The following is a 20,106-nucleotide window of genomic DNA, read 5'->3' as shown; positions in this document are numbered from 1 at the left end:
CTGTGGCGGTCTCCACGGCAACGCCGCGTGCTGCAGTGACGCCAGCCGAGGCCCCGGCTCGTGGTGAGTGGGCGTGACTCGCCACGTTAGCCCCCCCCCTCTCCTCCCTCCCTCCCTCCTCCTCCCTCCCCTCTCTCTCCTCTTCTCTCCCGTCAGTGTGGGCGGGACCCGCTCAGAAGAGAGCGAGAGAAACACGATACCCCGAGGACGGAGAGAGGCACGGGGGGGAGGAGAGACTAGTACTGAATGGTGTGAGAGTGAGTGGAGGACTTAAAAAAAAAAGTCTGTAAAGAAAGAGAGGTTCCTCTCCAACGTTAATTTCTGTCAAAGAAGTAACAAAGCTTTGCGGCGGAGAGATGTCAAACAGCGGCGAAGATGCGGTTGAGACGGAGTAAACAGCTACCGGACAGTTAGCGAAACAACTTGTTAAGAGAGAGAGAGAGAGAGAGAGAGAGAGAGAGAGAGAGAGAGAGAGAGAAACGCTTCTTTTCTTTTTTTTTCTCCGGCTGGCTCGAGTCGGGACGGTTGGCCGTTTTTCCGCCGCAACTTGAGCAGACTTCAACGCTGCTAGTTAGCGGCAAGAGAAGCGAGGACCGTCGGCGAGGTCTTGACCGCTCAGCTCGGCAACGGGAGTGGACCGGTGGGGGGTTGAAGGCGAGCCGTTCGGTTGGTTTTGGTCGGTTGGCAGAGAGCCGGTTGGGGGAGAAAACGGACCGAGAGAGCGCGGCGGCTCGAGAAGAGCGAGAGAAAGGGAGCCGCAGCTGAAGCTGTAGCTACAAAAGTTTGCCGTATCTTCACCTAGTTTTCCAGATTGGGAACTAGAGGGGGGGAAGGAAGGAAGGAAGGAAGAGGCCGAGAAGGACTGACTTTTCTTTCCACAAGCAACTTTGTGGAACCCATCCTATTTAGCACAAACTTTAGCCGCTTGCTAAGTTAAGTAGCTACAACAGAAATAATGAAAACAGCTGGAGATTCCGGTAAGTTTGTGCTCTGATTTTTGTTTTTTGTGTGTTTGTATCCACCATTGTCTTTCTTGTTTACTTGTCGTGGTTGTTGGTCGGCAAAAAGCGACCGGTAACCTGATTAATGCTGATTAATGAACGAGTCAGATAGTTATCAGCATCCGCTTTCATTTGAAAATAAGACAATGAAAACCTGTTGATTTTAAGTTGTTCAGGAGTCCGTGGTTTCTTTTTTTAAAGCTAGATACGAGGGGTAAAAAAAAATCTGGTGCAGGTTTAGGACTGTACTCCGGTTCAAGAGGAAGTGGTTAAACTACTGTACAGTTGTTACAGCGACATCCTCTGTGTCACCCTGACAACCCAATTTCACCATCCAGCACCCTTTTTTAATTTTTTTTAAAGCGAACAGACTGAAAATCCTAGAAGCATTTAGATGAGTGTGTGTGTGTTTTTTTTTTTTTTTGTATTTTGACTTAATGAGAAAGAGGGATGTGGACGTGTTGATGAGTTACTTGAAGACTCTTCTCCTTGGTGGTGACTGGGTCCTAACTAGGTATACACGGAGCGTGGTATTAACCCACTAACTGAGCATACATTTGTCAGGTACTTGGCCTGTCAGCATATTGAAGTGAGAGCAGGGGGGGATTTCCAGTAGTCAGCTGAGGTGTATATATGTGTGTGTGTGTGTGTGTGTCATTTTGTCTAATTCCTGAAATGCTTGCATAAGTTTGTTCTTGCTCCCTTCACTGGAAGCTTTTCTGCCGAAAGGAGGAAGTGGAAGTACCATAATTTGTGCCAGCTTTTCTTTTTTATTTCTGATTGTCAGTAATAATCTGCCTGATATGATCCTGCAACTACAGTTTGTTTGATTTGTATCTGTTTTACATAATTGAACAGAATTTAAGCACCTAGTGGATAACATCTGAAAGTATATAACAATAATTTATTATCGATGGGCCTCTGTGTAAAACAAAATATGCATATTTGATAAGTTGTTTTTTTCCTGTGGGAGCAATGTGATGACTTCCTAAGTAGTTACTGGTAAGCATTTGGCATAGTGCCGTGTGTGTGTGTGTTTCTGTGTGTGTGTGTGTGTGACGGACCAACTGTGTGGGACCCTTTTCCACTTGGGACGTTCCCCTCCCTTCCCCCACCCTGTCCCCTCCTGACTCCCGCTGCACCCAGCCTCAGCCCCTCAACCCTCCACATTCCTGCACACACACACCCACTCCCTGCAGCAGCCCCGAGGAGGCTGCCATGACATCACACCACAACCCACCACAAGTAGCCCTTTTATTACAAGGAACCCAGGGCTTGTGTAGCAGCAGATAACTTAAGTCCTTCTGGGAAGGTACTAAATATTGATTGTGCTTAGGTTATGGGTTTAATGGATACAGTTAGTGTGTGCGTGTGTGTGTGTGTGTGTGTGTTTTGTCATCTTTTCAGTAAAAGTAAAGAACATTAACTGGCCCTACTATAGTGTGGTTGGTGTAAACCGTGTGCTCCCAAACAACCAGTCTTAATTACCACATAACCTTGTTCACATTTATGACTCTTTTCTCTCTCAGATTGATTTAGGGTATAAAATGTTAAACTCAAAGTTAAGGCCTACACTGATTATTTACTCCCAACAGTCTCAAACCCCAAAGTCCTTCATTTTTAATGATAAGGGCTCCAATAAACCATTTCTGATTACTTTCTCGATTCAATTTTGTTCCATAAAAAGCCAGAAGATACCCATGGTGACAGTCTAAAACCCGAGATGTTGAGGAAACTATAATGTAAAAACGAGGAAAAAAGCTAATCGTCACATTTAAGAAGCTGGAACCAGCAAACATCAGTCATCAAAAAAATGGCTGATTAATTAACTAATCAATTCAGCTCTAATTATTTAAATGTAGAAAAGTAAACAGCTTCCTGCCCCTGTGAAGCTAAAACTCTCATCAAGTCATTTGTCAGTTATCAAAATTAAATTTGATTAATTCTATTTTGATGAACTAATTGATTGACCCTTTCAGCACTAGTTGGTAAACATAGCAACTCAGTCTCAGAGATGTTATCTAACAACAAATCTGATCTTACAACAGCATCTTTAAACAGTTGAATTATTGTACTGGTTAATCCATGGTGCTGTCCTGATCTGTCCTGATCTCCTGCTGCTGCTGCGCTTACAATCAGGACACAAGTTTTAACCCTTAACCTGTGGAGATCCCATCATTTAGAGTAAACACATTTCTTGAATGCAGAAGGATGAAACAGTGCCTGGATATGTGTAGGATGAAAACAAAAATGTAATCATCCCATCCTAGGCTGTTTGGTGATGTAGGATTATGTCCCATACGGTAAGCTACTGGCTCTGTGGAGCTTGCCTCCTTTCTCTCCATCACTGGACACTTCCCCCTGTACTCCTGTTTTCCACAGTCACTTCATTAGCCTGAATAGATGATAGGATTTCTGCTGAGATAGAGAATTGATGTGATGAAGCAGGAAAAGGCGGGGCTATAGCTGTGTCTGTTGCCGGCAGATCTGCGTTGGTGTTGTGTTGTTGGAAAGTATCCAGTTCAATTAAAGTTTTTATCTTATCACTGCTATTTACCTGGTATTTGTTAGTGTTTGATGTACTCTAAGAAATTGGTTAGAGGCAGTACTCTACAGGTTGTATTAGTCAGCAGATTTACATATCATATATCCACTTTTTTTATGGCTGTGCTAATGATTGATTAAGTTCTGGTGATAAGGACAAACACACACAATTATAACGTGCCTACTGGATGTCTCACCCTTCCTAATGTGTTATCTACAACCCCGCCACACACACACACACACACACACACTTTGAACCTTGTGTTTCACTCATTTTCCTCCATCACTCCCCCAAGGGTTACAATTTTTCTTATGCCACTGCTATCATTCTTTTCTCTCTCTGGCGGGATAAGGACTGGTGTGTGTCTTTGTGTGACGGAATTGCATAGTGGGACCCCTGGCTCTGGAGTGGCCATTGTGCGTGTGTGTGTGTGTGTGTGGAGTGTGGGACAATGGTGGGAGTGGGGCAGGCCTTGGGGCTGATTGTGTTTGGACTTGTGGGGCCAGGGACCTCTCATTGTACTCATAATGGTGCGGAGTAGCTCATAGTTTGGTGGTGCTTTTGACAAGTGAAGAGACCGCACGTCTGTGTGTGTGTGTGTGTGTGTGTGTGTGTGTGTGTGTGTGTGTGTGTGTGTGTGAGAAAGAGACAAAAAGAAAGAGTGAGGAAAACGTGGCAGCCTCCCAGTCTACTTTTCATCAGTAATTCAACTACATAGTCTAATGATGATTGTTTTGTGCTACTTCCCCAGAGTGATTGACATGCCGTGGAGCCATTTTACCGTTTGTTCTAGACACACACACGCAGTCCTGCCTTATGATGTGGCAGGGCAGGAGACAAAAGGGTAGCTCGTGAGCAAGAAATTCAGAGGGAACATTTCACCTTTTCCCTGTGTGGGTTTATGCGTGCGATTGCGAGCATATGCTTTTCAATCTCAACACATAACCACTGTGATGATAAGCACAGCGATTAGCCTTATCTGTGAAAACTCCCTCACAGTGCTGACCACAGCAAAACCACCTCCTCCCATTATCCCAATACAGTTTTACAGCCTGCTTTATGGGACAGTGTCCTGCTGTGATCAGGCTCAGCCAACATGCTTTAAGCCTGAAACAGATGATGTTCCATAACAAAACTGGTTATCTTCCATCAGAAAAAGCTGGAGAATTTTGTTATATGCCAAGAATCAACTTTGATTGCTGGTGTGAACATATCGGCTGCTAAGACAAAATACCATTGCTGACAAAATTGTAGGCATAAATGTTAAGCAGCACTCCGCTGCTTAATTTATACACTGTGATAACACTTGTGCGGATATTTATTTTAATGTAATGTTCTAAGTTGTTGTAAAAGATTGAATTTTACGCTCAATATTATAGAGATTGATTTCATAACAGACTGCGGAGGCAGCGTGGCCCACTTTTCCTTGTCACAACAGTTCTTCATAAAAGTTTTGATATGGTCGTCTGTAACGCTAAGTTGACAAATGACTTCTGGTAGAGGGGGCCTTCAGTTGTGGAAATGTCTGTATTTAGCCAGGAATGTGACCAAAGGGAACAATGTGCTCAGCCAGTCGACACTAATGGACCTCCCCACCATTAGTCCTGTGCCGCCCTTGACCAGGGAGACCAGGGGGGCCACAGCCAACAAGGCAGCATTACCCTTGATAGCCCGGGTGCTTCTGACCGCTGTCCAGCACAGCTGGCGGCTCGCCCTCCCTGCCCCAGGGACCCACACATTACCTCAGATCTGGCCATTGAGTCCTATAGATTATTGGCCTCTGGACCTGTTTGATCAGCTGCATAGTTGTGATGTTCGACACTAAAGAGCTCCATTTAAGATTCACTTTTTACACTGATAACACAGAACTAAATGTGTCCTCAGGGCAGGCCATGTGTGTATGTCCGTGATGTGAGTTGAGCCTAGTTTTACTGTGATGCCATTGGTTGTAGCCACAGCATGACCCCATATTGACTGTATTGGTTATTGGTCAGGGATGGTAATGAGTTGTGTCTGCATGTCTGAATTGGATGGACTGTTGACGGATAACTGTAAAACTTTGAGAATGCATGTGTGAATGCACAAACACAAAACACACACACTCGCACACACTGCTGCTTTTTATTGGAATTCTTGGACCTCCCACATTCCTGCTTAGAAGGTTAATAGTTGCCGGCTGTGTTGCATTACACATGAGGGGAAAACACAACAGTTACTATCTCTGCAAGCCTTTCCTGAAAACACTCACTCAGTGACTTGCAGAGGCATGCATTCGTTGATATACATTTGGACAGGGTGAATATGAATAAAACTGATTGAAGAATGCAATCAAAATAATGCCTATAATATTATATTATATCATATTATATTATATCGTGTTATATTATATAAAGCTAGCAGCCTCAAAATGCACACACGCGCACACACCGAGAGTCTCTTTTCAAATGGGTATCAAAATTCATGTAGAGAATGCAGTGGGGTGTGTTGGTGTGCATGGATTGACCTGCGCTGTTCAGCAGCTGTTTGTGTTTGCGCATGCATGTGTATTGTAATGTAATATGGGGAGTTTACACAGCTACATTGTTGTAGAGGTGACTCAGAGTGAGGTGCAGAATGGCATGTTATTGTAAAAGAATATCAACTCTGTATATGAAGGAGACAAAGATTTCTGGGTGGGCAGCTGTGAACAGGTATTACTTGTGAACAGAGTGTGTATGTCAAAGCTTGTGGGTGTATGTATATCAGCTTCTTGGTGATGGCGGCGCCATTGAAACTGATCTGAGTCTGATGACATGCACGCGTGCACACACACACACACACACACACGTGAAGCTCAGGTAACTCTATTCCTCTGATCCTTCCAGATGAGAGGTTTTATTTTGGATCCTCACAACACAATGACCCATCCTTTAGGTTAGAGCCTGGAGTGTCACCTCTCTGCTGGTTGGAGTATAATCAGGGTGTAAGCTGTCAAGACCATGGCAGCACTTAGTGAGTCAGTCAGTCAGTCAGTATCATGAAGCTAACTCTTCCTTCACCCCGTTCCCATTGCACCCCCTTTAAACCTCACCACAACCAGGGCCTGGCCACACACACACACACACACACACACACACACACACACACACACACACACACACACACACACACACACACACACACACAGAATAGTTTCCCGTAATCCTCTACTGATGGCGTTGCACCCAACGGTGGCTGTTTTTGCCAGTGGTAGGGCTCGGCCCGAGTGGTGTTGTAATGTATACTTCTAATCTTCTTAGATTAACCCCAATAATACTGCTCATGCTGAGGGCATCTTTTCAGTGGGGATCTGCACACAGTGTGGCTTGCTAATGTACATTTCAGGCAGGATCAACAGGAGTGAATCTTCTTTGTACTGTGAAGTGAAATTAACAGTGACAACTTTTGAACTTTCAAATGTCCTCTGTGCATTCTGTAAGTCTTGTTTGTGAGGCGAGTGTTTTTTTATTTAGTTTTATTTTAAATTGGCATTTAATAAATGTTATTAATCTGATAATATTGGCAATTTGAGTTATTTGTCCTTTGTAGCTCCTGTGTGTGTAAAATAATTACACTTTCAGTTTCTTTTGCACAGAAACTTAAGCAGCATTTCTAAAGAGGAAGCATTTTTAAATTTTTTTAATGCTCATTTGTTTGTGAGTACGCTCATAAGTGTGATAGCGACTGGACTGTCCCACAGTTCTAGGCCCTCTGATTCAGGGAGGTGGTGAGCTCCTAACCCCTCTCTAACCCCTTAAGTCCAGTGCAGTCAGCAGACACTCCCTGCAGAAAGGCAGCAGTGTTTGAATAGTTCCTCTGGCTATTTTTATCTGGGAATCTGCCTCTGTGCTGGACCCAGGGAGTGGGGGTGGAGGGCAAATATCTAATCTAATTTCGGACGATGGGAAGTCACCAAAAGGACTTCTGTGCCACTTGCATAGTGTCGATATTTTGTGCGAGTGTCTGTGTGGTTGGCTGTCGGGCATTGAAATGCTGTCTGGCGCCAAGTTAAACTTTCTCTCTTGTCACCCTCCTCCTTCCCTCCCCTCTCTCCCTTCCCCCATTCCTCCCTCTTTTTTCTCCTTTCTCTCTCTCTCTCTTTCTCTCTCTCTCTCCTTCCCTGCCCTTCCCTGCACCCCATGTAAGGAATGCAAGATCACGTTTGGAGTTTTCTTTTCAACCAGTCTTTCCTCTTCCTCTGCCTGTCTGTCTTTCACTGTACTGGCTGTGTTTGTCTCTCAGTCTTTATCTTGTTTCTCTCTCTACCTCCGTGTTCAGACCTGTTCTCTTTTGTATGTCAGAGCTCATTTTGAACTTTGAGCCAACTCATCACAGCCTGTATGTATGTGAGTGAGAAAGTTATGTGCGTTTGAAAGGCAGGGTTTAAGGTGGGAATGGCATGTCAGGGCAAAAGGTAAAAAGTGTGTCAAGTGAGAACAAGTGTCCCAAACTGTTCTTAATAAAAATATATATTATGTGTACCTTTTAGCCACTGTAAACTTATACACAATACATTTTTGTTAACACCATCTTAATGACAAAGATGACCGTATGCAGGTGTGTACATACAGACACCACATAATTGCTAGCCAAATGGCACTCCAGGCAAGTACGGTAAGCAGTAGCAAACTCTGCGTGTGCGTGTGTGTGTGTGTGTGTGTGTGTGTGCACGTGTGTGTAAGCAATAAGTGGAAAAAGGACATCCTCTGCCTTCTATCAGCTGTGACTGCTTGATCTAATTTCATCCTCCTGGACAACCCCACATGTAAGCACTGTCTTTTATACTCAAGATTTAGAAACACAAACCTGTTGTCTCAGCCTAAATTAGACCATGTGATTGCTAATCAGCCTCTTACTGGAATCTCAGGCCTGTCGCTGGATGTTGCTGTTTAGCTAGACTTCTGACTCTTTCATGGAGCCATTCTATGAAGTGTGTGTGTGTGTGTGTGTGTGTGTGTGTGTGTGTGTGTGTGTGTGTGTGTGTGTGTGTGTGTGTGTGTGTGTGTGTGTGTGTGTGTGTGTGTGTGTGTGTGTGTGTGTGTGTGTGTGTGTGTGTGTGTGTGTGTGTGTGTGTAAAAGAGAGGGAAAGTGTTTTCATTTGAAACAGACTGTTGTGTGTTTGTGCACACACAGATGCACATGTCCCTGTAGGGGAGTGAAACCTTTTTAAGCATCGATTGACCCTCCTATTCCACCATCCTCTCACTATCATTTCTGTGTCACCAATCCATGGACTAATACCCCAGTGGCAGCTCCTCTTCCATTAGCCTCCTCCTCCTCTTTCCTCCTCTCTCCCCCTCTCTCCTGCTTCATGTCACCCTACCCTGTCTCTCTTTCTTTCTCTGGACACCCTGATTTACCAGCCAGCATGACTTGATGAACAGATACTGCACGAAATATCTGCTAACATGGCTGAAATAGTATAGAAACCTGCCAGTCACTGTCAAAATGCATCAGCTATAGGTGGTGGCTGGTGCCCCCAGAGTCGACCTGAAAACTCAAAATATGAGCTGGAAGTCAGTCTTGACTACAAGTTGGTATCAAGTGCAAGTTGGCCTCAGTGCATGCAGCGTTTTAAACATATGTCCACACTCACACAAACACACACGGCCATGGGCTCCTTCCAAGATGTGTGGTCATGGGCAGAATAAAGTGCCGTGGATTGCACTTACAGCAGGACAAACATCTGACTCTATTTTTGCCTACTGGCCATCGTCCTCTTAAATGTTCATAAGACTTCCTTCCTCCAGGGCCCTGGCTTTTTCTTGGCTCTCCAGGTGTGTGTCTGTTTGTTTCTCTGCTTGTGTATCTGTGTGTGTGCTGGCCTGAGAGAAACTGAATAATGCATTGGATCATTGGAAAGGTATTTATAGGAAAGCAGAGTGATTAAACTTTAATGGCAAAGTCGGCCGTCAGTGCTGCACATCATATAGCATATCCTTCTCTACACATATACACACACACACACACACACACACACACACACACACACTCACACTCACACAGCTGGAAATGCATAATCTCACATGTTTCTTACAGAGTAACTGCACCTCTTCCCCTAAAGAGTTCACTGTGGTTGCCTTTTACCAGCCCTCTTTTAGAGCACTATACCTTGCAAAACGGATCCACCACAAGTTCACACACTGCACTGTGCAGACTGTACACAGTGCTTATTTACTTGCATTTATATTATTCAAAATACGTTATTTACTTGGATTTTAAAGTTTCCATTGAGGAAGAATGTGCATTTTGTTTCTTACAAGCCTTTAGTGATTATGAGTGACGATCAATTAAGGAAAGAGCTTAAAATTTGCATCCCCGGGTTCATGTTTCCATTAAGGTTAAGCAGCTTGCCCAGCCCCTGTTGTCTGTGTGTACATGTGTGCTGTGTGTGTGCCAGTGCCTCTGTACAGTAGCCCTGCCCTCGGTCACAATAGTTTTATCCATGTCCATTTTTAGCATCAGATGTGGCCCAGGGAAATTATGTAACAACCAGGCAGTTGCATGCGGGTGGGCGCACACACATATAGCTCTACTGTACATACACACACACAGTGATTGTTGTTTTAGGGGATTAAAGCTTTTGATGAAGAGAACAGTGAGCTAGATCCCCTGACCAGTCACAGGGTGAGAAGGAAAGGGAAAGTGGGGGAGAATGGATCAAGAGCAGCAGAGGGATTTACAAAGCACAAAGGGAAGTAGAGAAAGATGACGAGCTAAATATGGACGACCACAATTCATATAGAGGAAGAGAAAATGGTATAAAGTTGCTCTGTCATAGGGGTTCGTAAGCGACTATTAAGCAAAGAACAAGAAGGCCCTCAAACCCAGTTCAGTCAAGTTGTTATGTGTATCACTGATTAAAAGCTAATCTAGATGAGTTGCTTTGACTTCAGGGCACATCACGTCAGTAATGGTGCCCAATGGCATCTAAAACACTTTATTTAAAGAGATGTAAACATAAATCTTCTGCAAGGAATCTCAAGGATGAATTGTGGATGTTGGATGCGGATTTCATTGGCATATTTTCTGTAACATGGAGTGTCAGGTTTTTAACTGCCAGCATGTGCATCTGTGCTAAATAATAACACTTTGTATACATGTTACCTTGGAAACAAGGGCAGCATCTTTTGCCTGCCAGTTGAGTTGTGAGATGTCAATCAAACATATTATCTTCTTGACTGCAGAAAATGAATTAGAAATATAGTAGCCATAATTGTGGTGAATTATTTTGGTCCATACACACACTAATATATACAATAGGGTCTTTGTAATCTCAGACACACGTGCATCTAGCATCACACACACACTCTTCTACACAGCTTTCTCTCCGGCTGGCCCCCAGCTAGTATCCTCACTATTTCTGTGTGGGTGTTGTGTTAGTAGGGTTATTGTGTTCGTCTGGCCCAAGTATTAGCCGGGTTCTTTGCAAAGGTACACTCTCTCCCTTAGGTTAGTTGTGGGAGGAGACAGAGTGCAGAGGTGTGTGTGGGAACGTGGGATCTGTGCGTGAGTGTGACTCACTGATGTCAGCGATGTGAATGTGCAAACTCGTTTTTCTGTGTAATATAGGGTCGGGCAATAAGTCACACATTTTTGCCACCATCATGCGTTTAGTCTGCCATTGCCGATATTTGGTCCACAGCAACATAAGATTATAGTCAGAGCAGCAAGAATGTGCACTCATACACTCAAAGAAGCCCCATTCCCACATTTCTAGTGTCTTTTTTTGGCTTGATGGTTGATACTTTGATGCTTCAGTAGGTAAAAATATCCACAGGGTTACGGTTAGGGATTTGCCAACCTGTCACAACCAAAGTATAATCTGATTAGTGTAAATAACCAGATTAAAGATAATAGTTTAGTTTTAAGTGTTTACATGGTTTGCAGTAACCATATATGATGTATTTTATGGTCTGGTTAACCTGCAGAACTAGATAAGGGTAAGAGACAAAAATGCAGGGGCATTGTTGATGCCTCTTGTTTACACTGATGAATTCATTATTGATCAATTATCTTTCCATTACTGTTGTCCACAACTCTGTTTGTGTGTAGAAACACTTCATTGCATCGGTGCACTCTGCAACCTTTGTGGTGTGTACACAGAATCAAAAGTCAAACAGCAGTCAGTTACATGCTACAGTGATTTCAGAGGGTGAAGATTTAAATCTGTCTTATCCAGCTTCTGCTATAATTTGACTAAGATAACACAATTAAGATTTTAAATGTACAATAATTTACGTATTTCCTAAATCTGATCACACTATAATTAATAAGAGTCTATGTGAATGCACTGAGTCCGATCTATTGTGGTGGTGTGTGTATGTGTATCATCAGACTGGTATTGTGAAGGTGTAATTGTATGCCAGTGCAGCTGTCACTTGACGGGGAACCCCCTTGCTATCTTACACCTTGGACAGATGATCCGAGCCCTTTTGAATCAACGCTCAGGACAATAGTTTGTATCTATGCTGTCTCTATAATATGTGTGTTTGTTTCTTTGTGCGTTAAATGTAACTGAGAGGTATCGCCATTGTATGTTAACACACATGTACCCACGTACCCACACACACACACACACGCACGCACGCACGCACACAAACATACACACGTACACAATGAGGTAGCGCCTCATGTTATGAGTTCCACCAAGCGGAGGTAATCGGTGTGTGTACACTCAGCTCTTACATAACACCATCCAAGCAGTACACTGACAGAAAGGGAGAAAGTTCACTGCTCTCTCTCTCTCTCTCTCTCTCTCTCTCTCTCTCTCTCTCTCTCTCTCTCTCTCTCTCTCTCTCTCTCTCTCTCTCTGCCAGTCAGTGTTTTATATCTGTGAACTTACTTCCTTCCCCATTGCTCATTCATTTCTCTCTTTTTCACTTGCTTCCCCCTTGTATTTTTCTCTTTTTGTCTCTCCTGACACCTGTTATTTTAGTTTTTTACTTTATATGTGCGATTTTCCGACAGCAGCATCTAAAAACCAGCTGTGCTGGAAGAAGAGGATGAAGATTAACATCACGTAGCATTTGATATAATAAATAGATAGATATGATAAATATAGTTGCATTCTTCAATAGAGTTGTCTATTAGAGTTTGATTCACAGTCAGTAGCAGTAGTAAGATAAGTAAGGTAGGAAAGGGAAGCAAAGATGATTTTGTCTAATCCTGAACCTTGTGCTACTGAACTATGTAAATGTTTATAACACATTTTGTGAAGGTGGGAGGATATTTTGTTGAGGATGAATCAGGGGTTTAAGGTGAACATGTAACTTTATTACCTTGTCCTGCCCTAATCCTTTGTCTTGCACTCTCTCTCCCCCACAATTCTTAGGAGTTCTGTAATATAGTACATTAAAGTAATACAGATTGTTTAAGCAGTACAAGCTAGTAACCAACAATCTCCATTACATCTATCTACCCTTTGTATTCGTGAACAGCAAAACAGAATCAAAAAGGCCAAGGATAGACTCCTCCTCTTCTAAAAACTATTACTGATTAATCTGTTGTTTTTTTAATAGATTAATCGTTAAGTGTATAAAATGTCAAAATTCCCAGAGTCCAAGGTGACATCTAGTGTTTTGTTTCATTCGATCGCCAAAGATATAAAATATACAGTTTATTACGCTTAAGTTTCTCTTTTGAGAAGCTGTAATTTCTGGCATCAGTTAATTGATTATTAAAATAGTTGGCAATTATTTTTATGTTGATCAGCTTATTAATTGCTAATCAACTAATCATTTCAACCCAAATACATTTTAGACTACTCATATGGTAACAGGGCTGATCACAAACGGCCGGTTGCGCTTATATGCTGAAAAATTTTAATTTGGTCAGATCATTACAGATTTACTACTTAATCTTTTCTTTTGGCCTTTCTGGGTTCGCCAAGCCAGTCAGAGCCACATTATAGGTTGAATAAATGTAACAGCCCTATAAATGTCACTCAGGGAGGCCATAATAAAACCAAATTTAACACTAAGATTAACTTTAAATCAAGTTGTGTGGTTTTGTGTGTGGCTGGGGCAAGGATAGAGAGTGAAGAGGACTGGTCTCTGCCAGTGCAAGGCAGCTGTGTGTTTACTGCTGAGCTCATTGTCTGGTAGAGCGGATTGGCTACCATTGTTCAGATGGGTGGCTGGCACCATATAGCACAGTAAGGTACATACAGCAGGCTGCGATGGAGTTCAGCCGATTTTTAAGGTCAACAGCTTCAAAGCCTCCTGTCACACACCTTTTGTAGCTCCGTCTCTCTCTCTCTCTCTCTCTCTCTCTCTCTCTCTCTCTCTCTCTCTCTCTCTCTCTCTCTCTCTTGCCTTCATTTCTGTATTTTGCTCTTCTCTCAAGTTACATCATCATCAGCCTTTTTTCTCCCTCTTTCTCTTCCTCCCTCTCCCGGGCTCTTGCATAACGTCCAGCTTTATTTGCTCCAGCTGAGGATTCTAATCTTTCCCACGAGGCAGAGCGCAAGAGCAAACCAGGAGAAGAGAGAAGAGGAGCTGGGCCCGGCCTTTGTAACCTGCCTGTGTGCATTGCCTCTTTAACTCAATCACTCCACCAATTAATGAGATTGGGAACAGAGCTCCACCAACTCAGTGTTAAAGTGTATGTATGTGTGTGTGCTTGTGGGTATAAAGATGTTTTTCATCATTTGTGCCTCCAGTCTGTCATGTCAAGTGTGTGTGTGTGTGTGTGTGTGTGTGTGTGTGTTTGTTTGTGTGTCTCACCCCCTGCTGCCGTGTTGTAGGTGCATGGTCTCTTGACAGCGCCATGCTAACTGGGCGAGAAGCAGTGATTATCTACACAACCCACAGTAGGAGCACACGTACACACATTTACACACACCTGGGGAGACCATGATGATGTGCACATTCCTACATCGTGGCCCAATGTGCTCTTATCAATGAGACCATGTGCTGACTTGGCTCCAATCCAAGAAGACATAGTGTTACCGTAATATATGCACACAGACGTTTGTATGTGTGTGCGTGCATTTGTGCATTGTTTGTGTATGTCTCTTGCAACTGCAAATACTCCATACAGAGCAATGTTCAATCAAGCAAATTTTCCTTCTTTGATTTCTCTCAATCTCTTGCATACACACAGGCACAAAGGCAATATGCTGGCTGGCTGGCAGCGACGTCTGTGCGAGGTGAATGTTATGTAAGGCTGATCAACACTACTTAATCAGCTTTAGGAGACATGCTTAACAAGCTGACCAAATGGGGTGAGGGTTAGAAGAGGAGAAGGAGGGAGGAAGTGAGGAGGCTAAGGGGTGTATAAGGCAAGTGCAAGGCCAAAGTAACAGGGCTTGATGGAAAACAGGAGAAACTGAGTGAAGGGTGAGAACAGTAGGGGAAGAAGAGAAAGTGGTGACAGGCGGGGACACGGCATGTGTCTCTTGTCCCTGTTTACGATGGGATAAAAACACACACATAAACACGCTGTGTTCTGCCCTCTGTGTCCCCCTCACAGCCCACTGTGACGCACAGTGGTGATTGCCAGTATCCTGTGTGTGTGCATGTGTGCATGTGTGTGTTTTTCTATAGCTGTGTCAGAGTGTGTTTTTTTTCTGGACATTTGCTCTGTCCACTCGGGGTGAAAGGCGACCATATCACCCCACTCTAGTCTAGACAATACAAGTCTTTGTTGGGGTCATTTTCTTTTCTTCCTTTTTTTTTTTTTTTACAGTAGACACATGTAGCCTTCCACAGACATAAATGTGATATTTTTACAATCTGTGTTCAACATGACAACATGAATAATGTTCAATTTACTGAATCAGCCAGCATGTGTTGTTGCCATTCCAATGACTCACCACTCTAAACACCACTCGTGCAGGTTTTATGTGCCGGGAAAATGATTCGTTACCTAGGCTAAGAACCAATCTTTCACGGAAAGCAAGTAGTCAGTCTTAATGAGGTTTTAGTTAGTATGTCAAAAATACACTATAAGTTAATTTTAATTTAATAAATAAACTTATTTTTGTAACTCTATATGGTGAAAGTAAGTTTTGGTTTCATTTCGTCCAAAGTAAATGTTTAAGCTTAAACTTTGGGCAGCATTAAAAACTCTTAAAAGTAATGTTTTGCATACTATCCTACGACAATAAATGACTTTTGACTTCTCCTGTGGCCAGCATATGAAAACCATGGGTTGTCAGTTCTCCCTCTGTCTTTTGTTTCGGACTACAAATTATTCCCATTTGGATGATTTATGACCATTAAAGAGAGAACCATTTCCAAGCACTCTGCCTTAACATTTGTCTCTGCTTTTTGGGGCAAATTGAGCTAAATTATAATGTTTAGTTTATTCCACATTCTCTTTACTTGTGATGGCAGTTTGTTGCTCTTGTGGTTCACCACTGTCAAGTAAATGCAGAGGAAACAATCCAAATTTAAATGATTGTATTTTAGTCATGATGAACATTTGTTCTACTGGTGACAGTGACTCTGTCTTTACCCCGGTTGTTTTATACCTTTCCTTTTATTTCCTTTTCAGCACTCATTCCACCGCTTCTTTCTTCTTCTTCTTTCTCCCTTTGACCTTTTCCCAGTTTCCTTCCTCTCAATCCCAAACACACACACACACACACACACACACACACATGCACAAACCTCTTTAAGAATGACTAGCAGATGTGGACAGAGCTCTTTCCTTCATCTAAAATTAGCTGAGATAGAAGAATGGCAGGAAAGCACACAGGGTTGGACGCACAAACGGGCGGGGCGAGGGGGGTTGGGATGGGGGATTGATGGAGAAATAGACTAGAAGTGGAGGAAGGAATAGGTTGATGGGACTTAGAGAAGTAGTGTGTATTTTTGGTGCTGTTCACACACATTGCTGACGCACAGGAACTGCTGAGGGCACAAAGTCTACCTCCGCCTGAGACTTTAAATGTGCATGTATTGCTATGTAATACAGTGTGTTGTGAGTTTGTGGGCCAGTATAAAATAATTCCAATGCATTAAGGCCAGGACACACCAACCCAGCGGCCGACCGTCGGCAGAAAAGCAGTTGGACTGATCAGTCGGCTCCCGTCTCCCCGAGTCGGTCAAAAAAGTGCCTCCGAACACACCAAACCGACGCCGACTGGAGCGTACGTTCTGCGCGTGCGCAGGTGTAATATGTCCCCATAACAGCAGGCGGCACTAATCTGTGTTGTCGCCCACAAAAATTAAAAACTGGAAAAGAAGGATCACTCTAGACCTAGTAAACACAGAGCACGCTGTCGTCAGTCATTGTTTTCGTCAGAGAGTGTTGATAGTAGTCAAGAAGGATCGTTATTGTCATTACTCACTGAACGGAAAATACGATGGCTAATAATAACAAGATACTGGCGTTGGCGTAGTATGTTTACCATCATCACTTCCGGTTTTCTCTTGCACTCAATGATTCGCTAGTCAAGGGCTAGCACTCCACCAATCAGATTGGTCATTGAGGCCGACAGCCACTGGCCGATTCTACATGTCGAATCAACGAAAATGTACGCCAACGCCGACTCCGACTGACGACGGCACGGGACACACCGAACCGACTCGAGTCACCGACCTCGTCTGACTGTCTGACGATGTCCGACGGCCGATAATTGGGTTGGTGTGTCCGGGCCTTTAAGGAGCAGCTGAGGTAATCAAAGATAGTAATTGTTTGTCAATGTGCTCCTTTGTTGGACCTTGTTCTTTTTCTACTATTCTCATTTATTACATTCTGCACAGTTTTGTGAAGTTACATTATGTCAGTAAACTGTTGGAGAGCTCATCTGTTGGAGTTGCGCAGCCCCAATTTTGAAAAATTGTTTGTTTCTCTCACCATAATCCTGATGCAATTCTGCTGTAAAACTTCCCTCCATAATTTTTGTAATTAGCCATCTATTAGCACTTTGGAAGCTGGATGTTGTACACAGCTACAAAGCTGCTCTCCCCCAAGCAGCGGGAAGGTGTTAAGGACAACAGTGCTGGTTGGCAAGCTCCCGATGTCCCCTGTTCGCTCATTACCCAGGGGCCCGTTTAGAATACCAGGCCACCAGCCCTCTGCTTCACCCTTAAGTAAGGTTTATCTCTCCCCTGATGATCACATAGCATACAAGGGAGTGTGCGTGAATGTGTATTTGTTGCATTAGAGCATGTTGACTTGGTCATCATGTAATATTTTGATGTTGTTTTTCCACATTCATGCACTGTGAGAGTACATTTTAGTTTTGTAGAAAACCTGCGCAGCTTTTATCCTGTAGTTGCCTTTGTTTTTTTAGAAAACACTAGGTAAGTAAGTGTGTGTGTGTGTGTGTGTGTGTGTGTGTGTGTGTGTGTGTGTGTGTGTGTGTGTGTGTGTGTGTGTGTGTGTGTGTGTGTGTGTGTGAGATGTGTGTGTGTGTGTGTGTGTGTGTGTGTGTGTGTGTGTGTGTGTGTGTGTGTCCTCCTCAATGTGAATACCTCATGAATGCAAGCTATCATCAGCACAGTTAGCAGCACCAGAGAAAAACATGATTCCCTAGGGCCAGTCACCTATTCCACTCTCACCTCTTGTCTGAACAACAGCACGCAGCTCATAACAAGAGGCTCACACAAACATACTCACATAGTACATCCACAGGCTTCCCATTTGAGCTTTTGAGTGTTTGAAGATAAGTGTGAAGATGTTTTGTTTTCAGTGGCTGTTGTGTCTTCAGGATTTCAAAGGTAGCTTCAGTTGAACAAGTAACGAGTAAAATAAAATGAATGCATAGTGAAGAGGAGTACCAAGGAATTATGTGTTCTAAACATAGCTTTTGGTAGGCATTTATTGTACTGAAAGGTAGCTACATAATGAAAGCTCTAGTGGCATAGTAAAGGCCAAATGTTTGTAGAAGCATTAATGGTCTACTAAACTGCAAATTGTTTGACACAGGCTGCAAACATATGACACTCGAGTCATATATGGCTCTTTTCTCTGTTTTGTTGTTGAATGCCGGGCTGGGTACTGAACTTCAATACTGTTATGGCACTCAGCGAACTGCTTCGATTAGTATCGAAAAATGCCGTGTTATTTGGAACCAAATTCAATTTTGCGACAGTTCCATTTTGTGCCATGCAGCATGCTTGTACCAAGATCTAATAATGCTGGTGATTGACTGTTTAATGTTACACCATGCAAGAAAAAGACTATGTTTACGACTAGAGACGGGGCTCACTGTTTTTATTTTTTAAGGCAAGCTGCTTATCTGAACAGATAACTTTGTGCTTTTTAGTAGCTAGCCAGTGCAACTAATCTTTATCTGATTGTTGGTGAGTCTGTTCACCACATTGTCCATGAGGATGGAAGCCCCAGTACATCCTTGTATTGTAGTATTGAAAATGTTTAACAATACCCAGTCATATGGAACCTACATTTTAAAAACAAAATTTTTAAAAATGAAGGAAGCAAAGTGTGCATCTCCAAAATGTTAATAATTGCGATGTTATATAGGCAGGTAGTAGAATAATAAAATGAGACTCTAGGCTAGAGGTTGTGCTTTTCCTAATTGATAGCAGCATTATCAAGCTATCTCAGGTGTTGACAAGATTGATTAAGTGTTCTGTGTATAAGGTCCATTAGTACATCCTCATCAGGAGCTCAGTTTGATACTTTGCAAGCTGTTAACAGACTTTGCACTGCTTTGTTCACTCAGGACTGTGGACAGCATGGTATATAAAAGCATCATCAGCATATAAATAGACCTTTTTACCAGGACTGCTTACTGTGTCATACAGTTAGACTCTGTAACAAAAATGTAAGTGATGCCCTCAGCTTATACACAGTACACTATCCCAGCATGCACTGGGCAAGTGGTGGGTGACTAGTTCTGTCAGATTTGTCTAACCAACCAAAACTTAGAAGGTAAATTGTTTTATTGTCTACTGCCTCAAAGACTTGGGTTAGGTTAACAAAGCTGCATAGTTTGAATTGCAATATCAAAAGAATGAACTGGCTAAATCACAGCTGCTGTTTCATGGCAATGTCGAATCGCTGTCAAGAGGATAAATGCTCAAGCCATTTGCAAGGTCCCTGATTACAGTGACTATTTCTGGAAATGAGAGAAAATGTGCATGCCAAGCTCACAACATACTGAATAGCTTGAAGCTTTCCCACCTAGTTGTCATCGCCTGTCACCTGAAAAGGTGTAAAACTTCAAGGCACTGTAGACACCATTTTGTCTCATACAGTACAATATTTGTATTTGAATCACAAATTGAGCTTTTTGTCCATGATATTGAAAGTGGCTGCCTACTCCACTCTAATATACACAGAGCCTTCAGAAAGGACCTGCTTACATTAATTGAAACACTTTGGATTTGGAGATGCACTGCAAATCCTGTATTGTTTAATATTACCCCAGGTCACAGACAGAGTAATTAAAATTATGCTAAGTTAATGTGTGTTGCTAGAGGACCGCACCTGGTTTAAACTAGATCAATTACTTAGTTGATCAACAAAAAATGTATCTGTAACAACTTTGATAATAGATTAATAGCTAATATGATTTATTAAGCAAGAAATATCAAACATTTTCTGCTTTCAGGCCCTCAA

General features: G+C 42.8%; 1 protein-coding gene across 1 annotated transcript in view; it reads left to right on the top strand.

Moving 5' to 3' along the window:
* Positions 1 to 176: 176 nt before the first annotated feature.
* The window catches only part of erfl3 (Ets2 repressor factor like 3), a 50,535-nt gene continuing 30,605 nt past the window's right edge, over positions 177 to 20,106 (top strand). The window contains exon 1 of the mRNA XM_051406043.1: positions 177 to 977. Within this exon, the coding sequence (XP_051262003.1) occupies positions 956 to 977 (22 nt within the window). The 5' untranslated portion in view covers positions 177 to 955. The remainder of the gene's footprint in view (positions 978 to 20,106) is intronic.

The sequence above is a fragment of the Dicentrarchus labrax genome, unplaced genomic scaffold (assembly GCF_905237075.1).
Source record: "Dicentrarchus labrax unplaced genomic scaffold, dlabrax2021, whole genome shotgun sequence".
Classification (NCBI taxonomy): domain Eukaryota; kingdom Metazoa; phylum Chordata; class Actinopteri; family Moronidae; genus Dicentrarchus; species Dicentrarchus labrax.
This window is presented reverse-complemented; position numbering and strand designations above follow the sequence as displayed.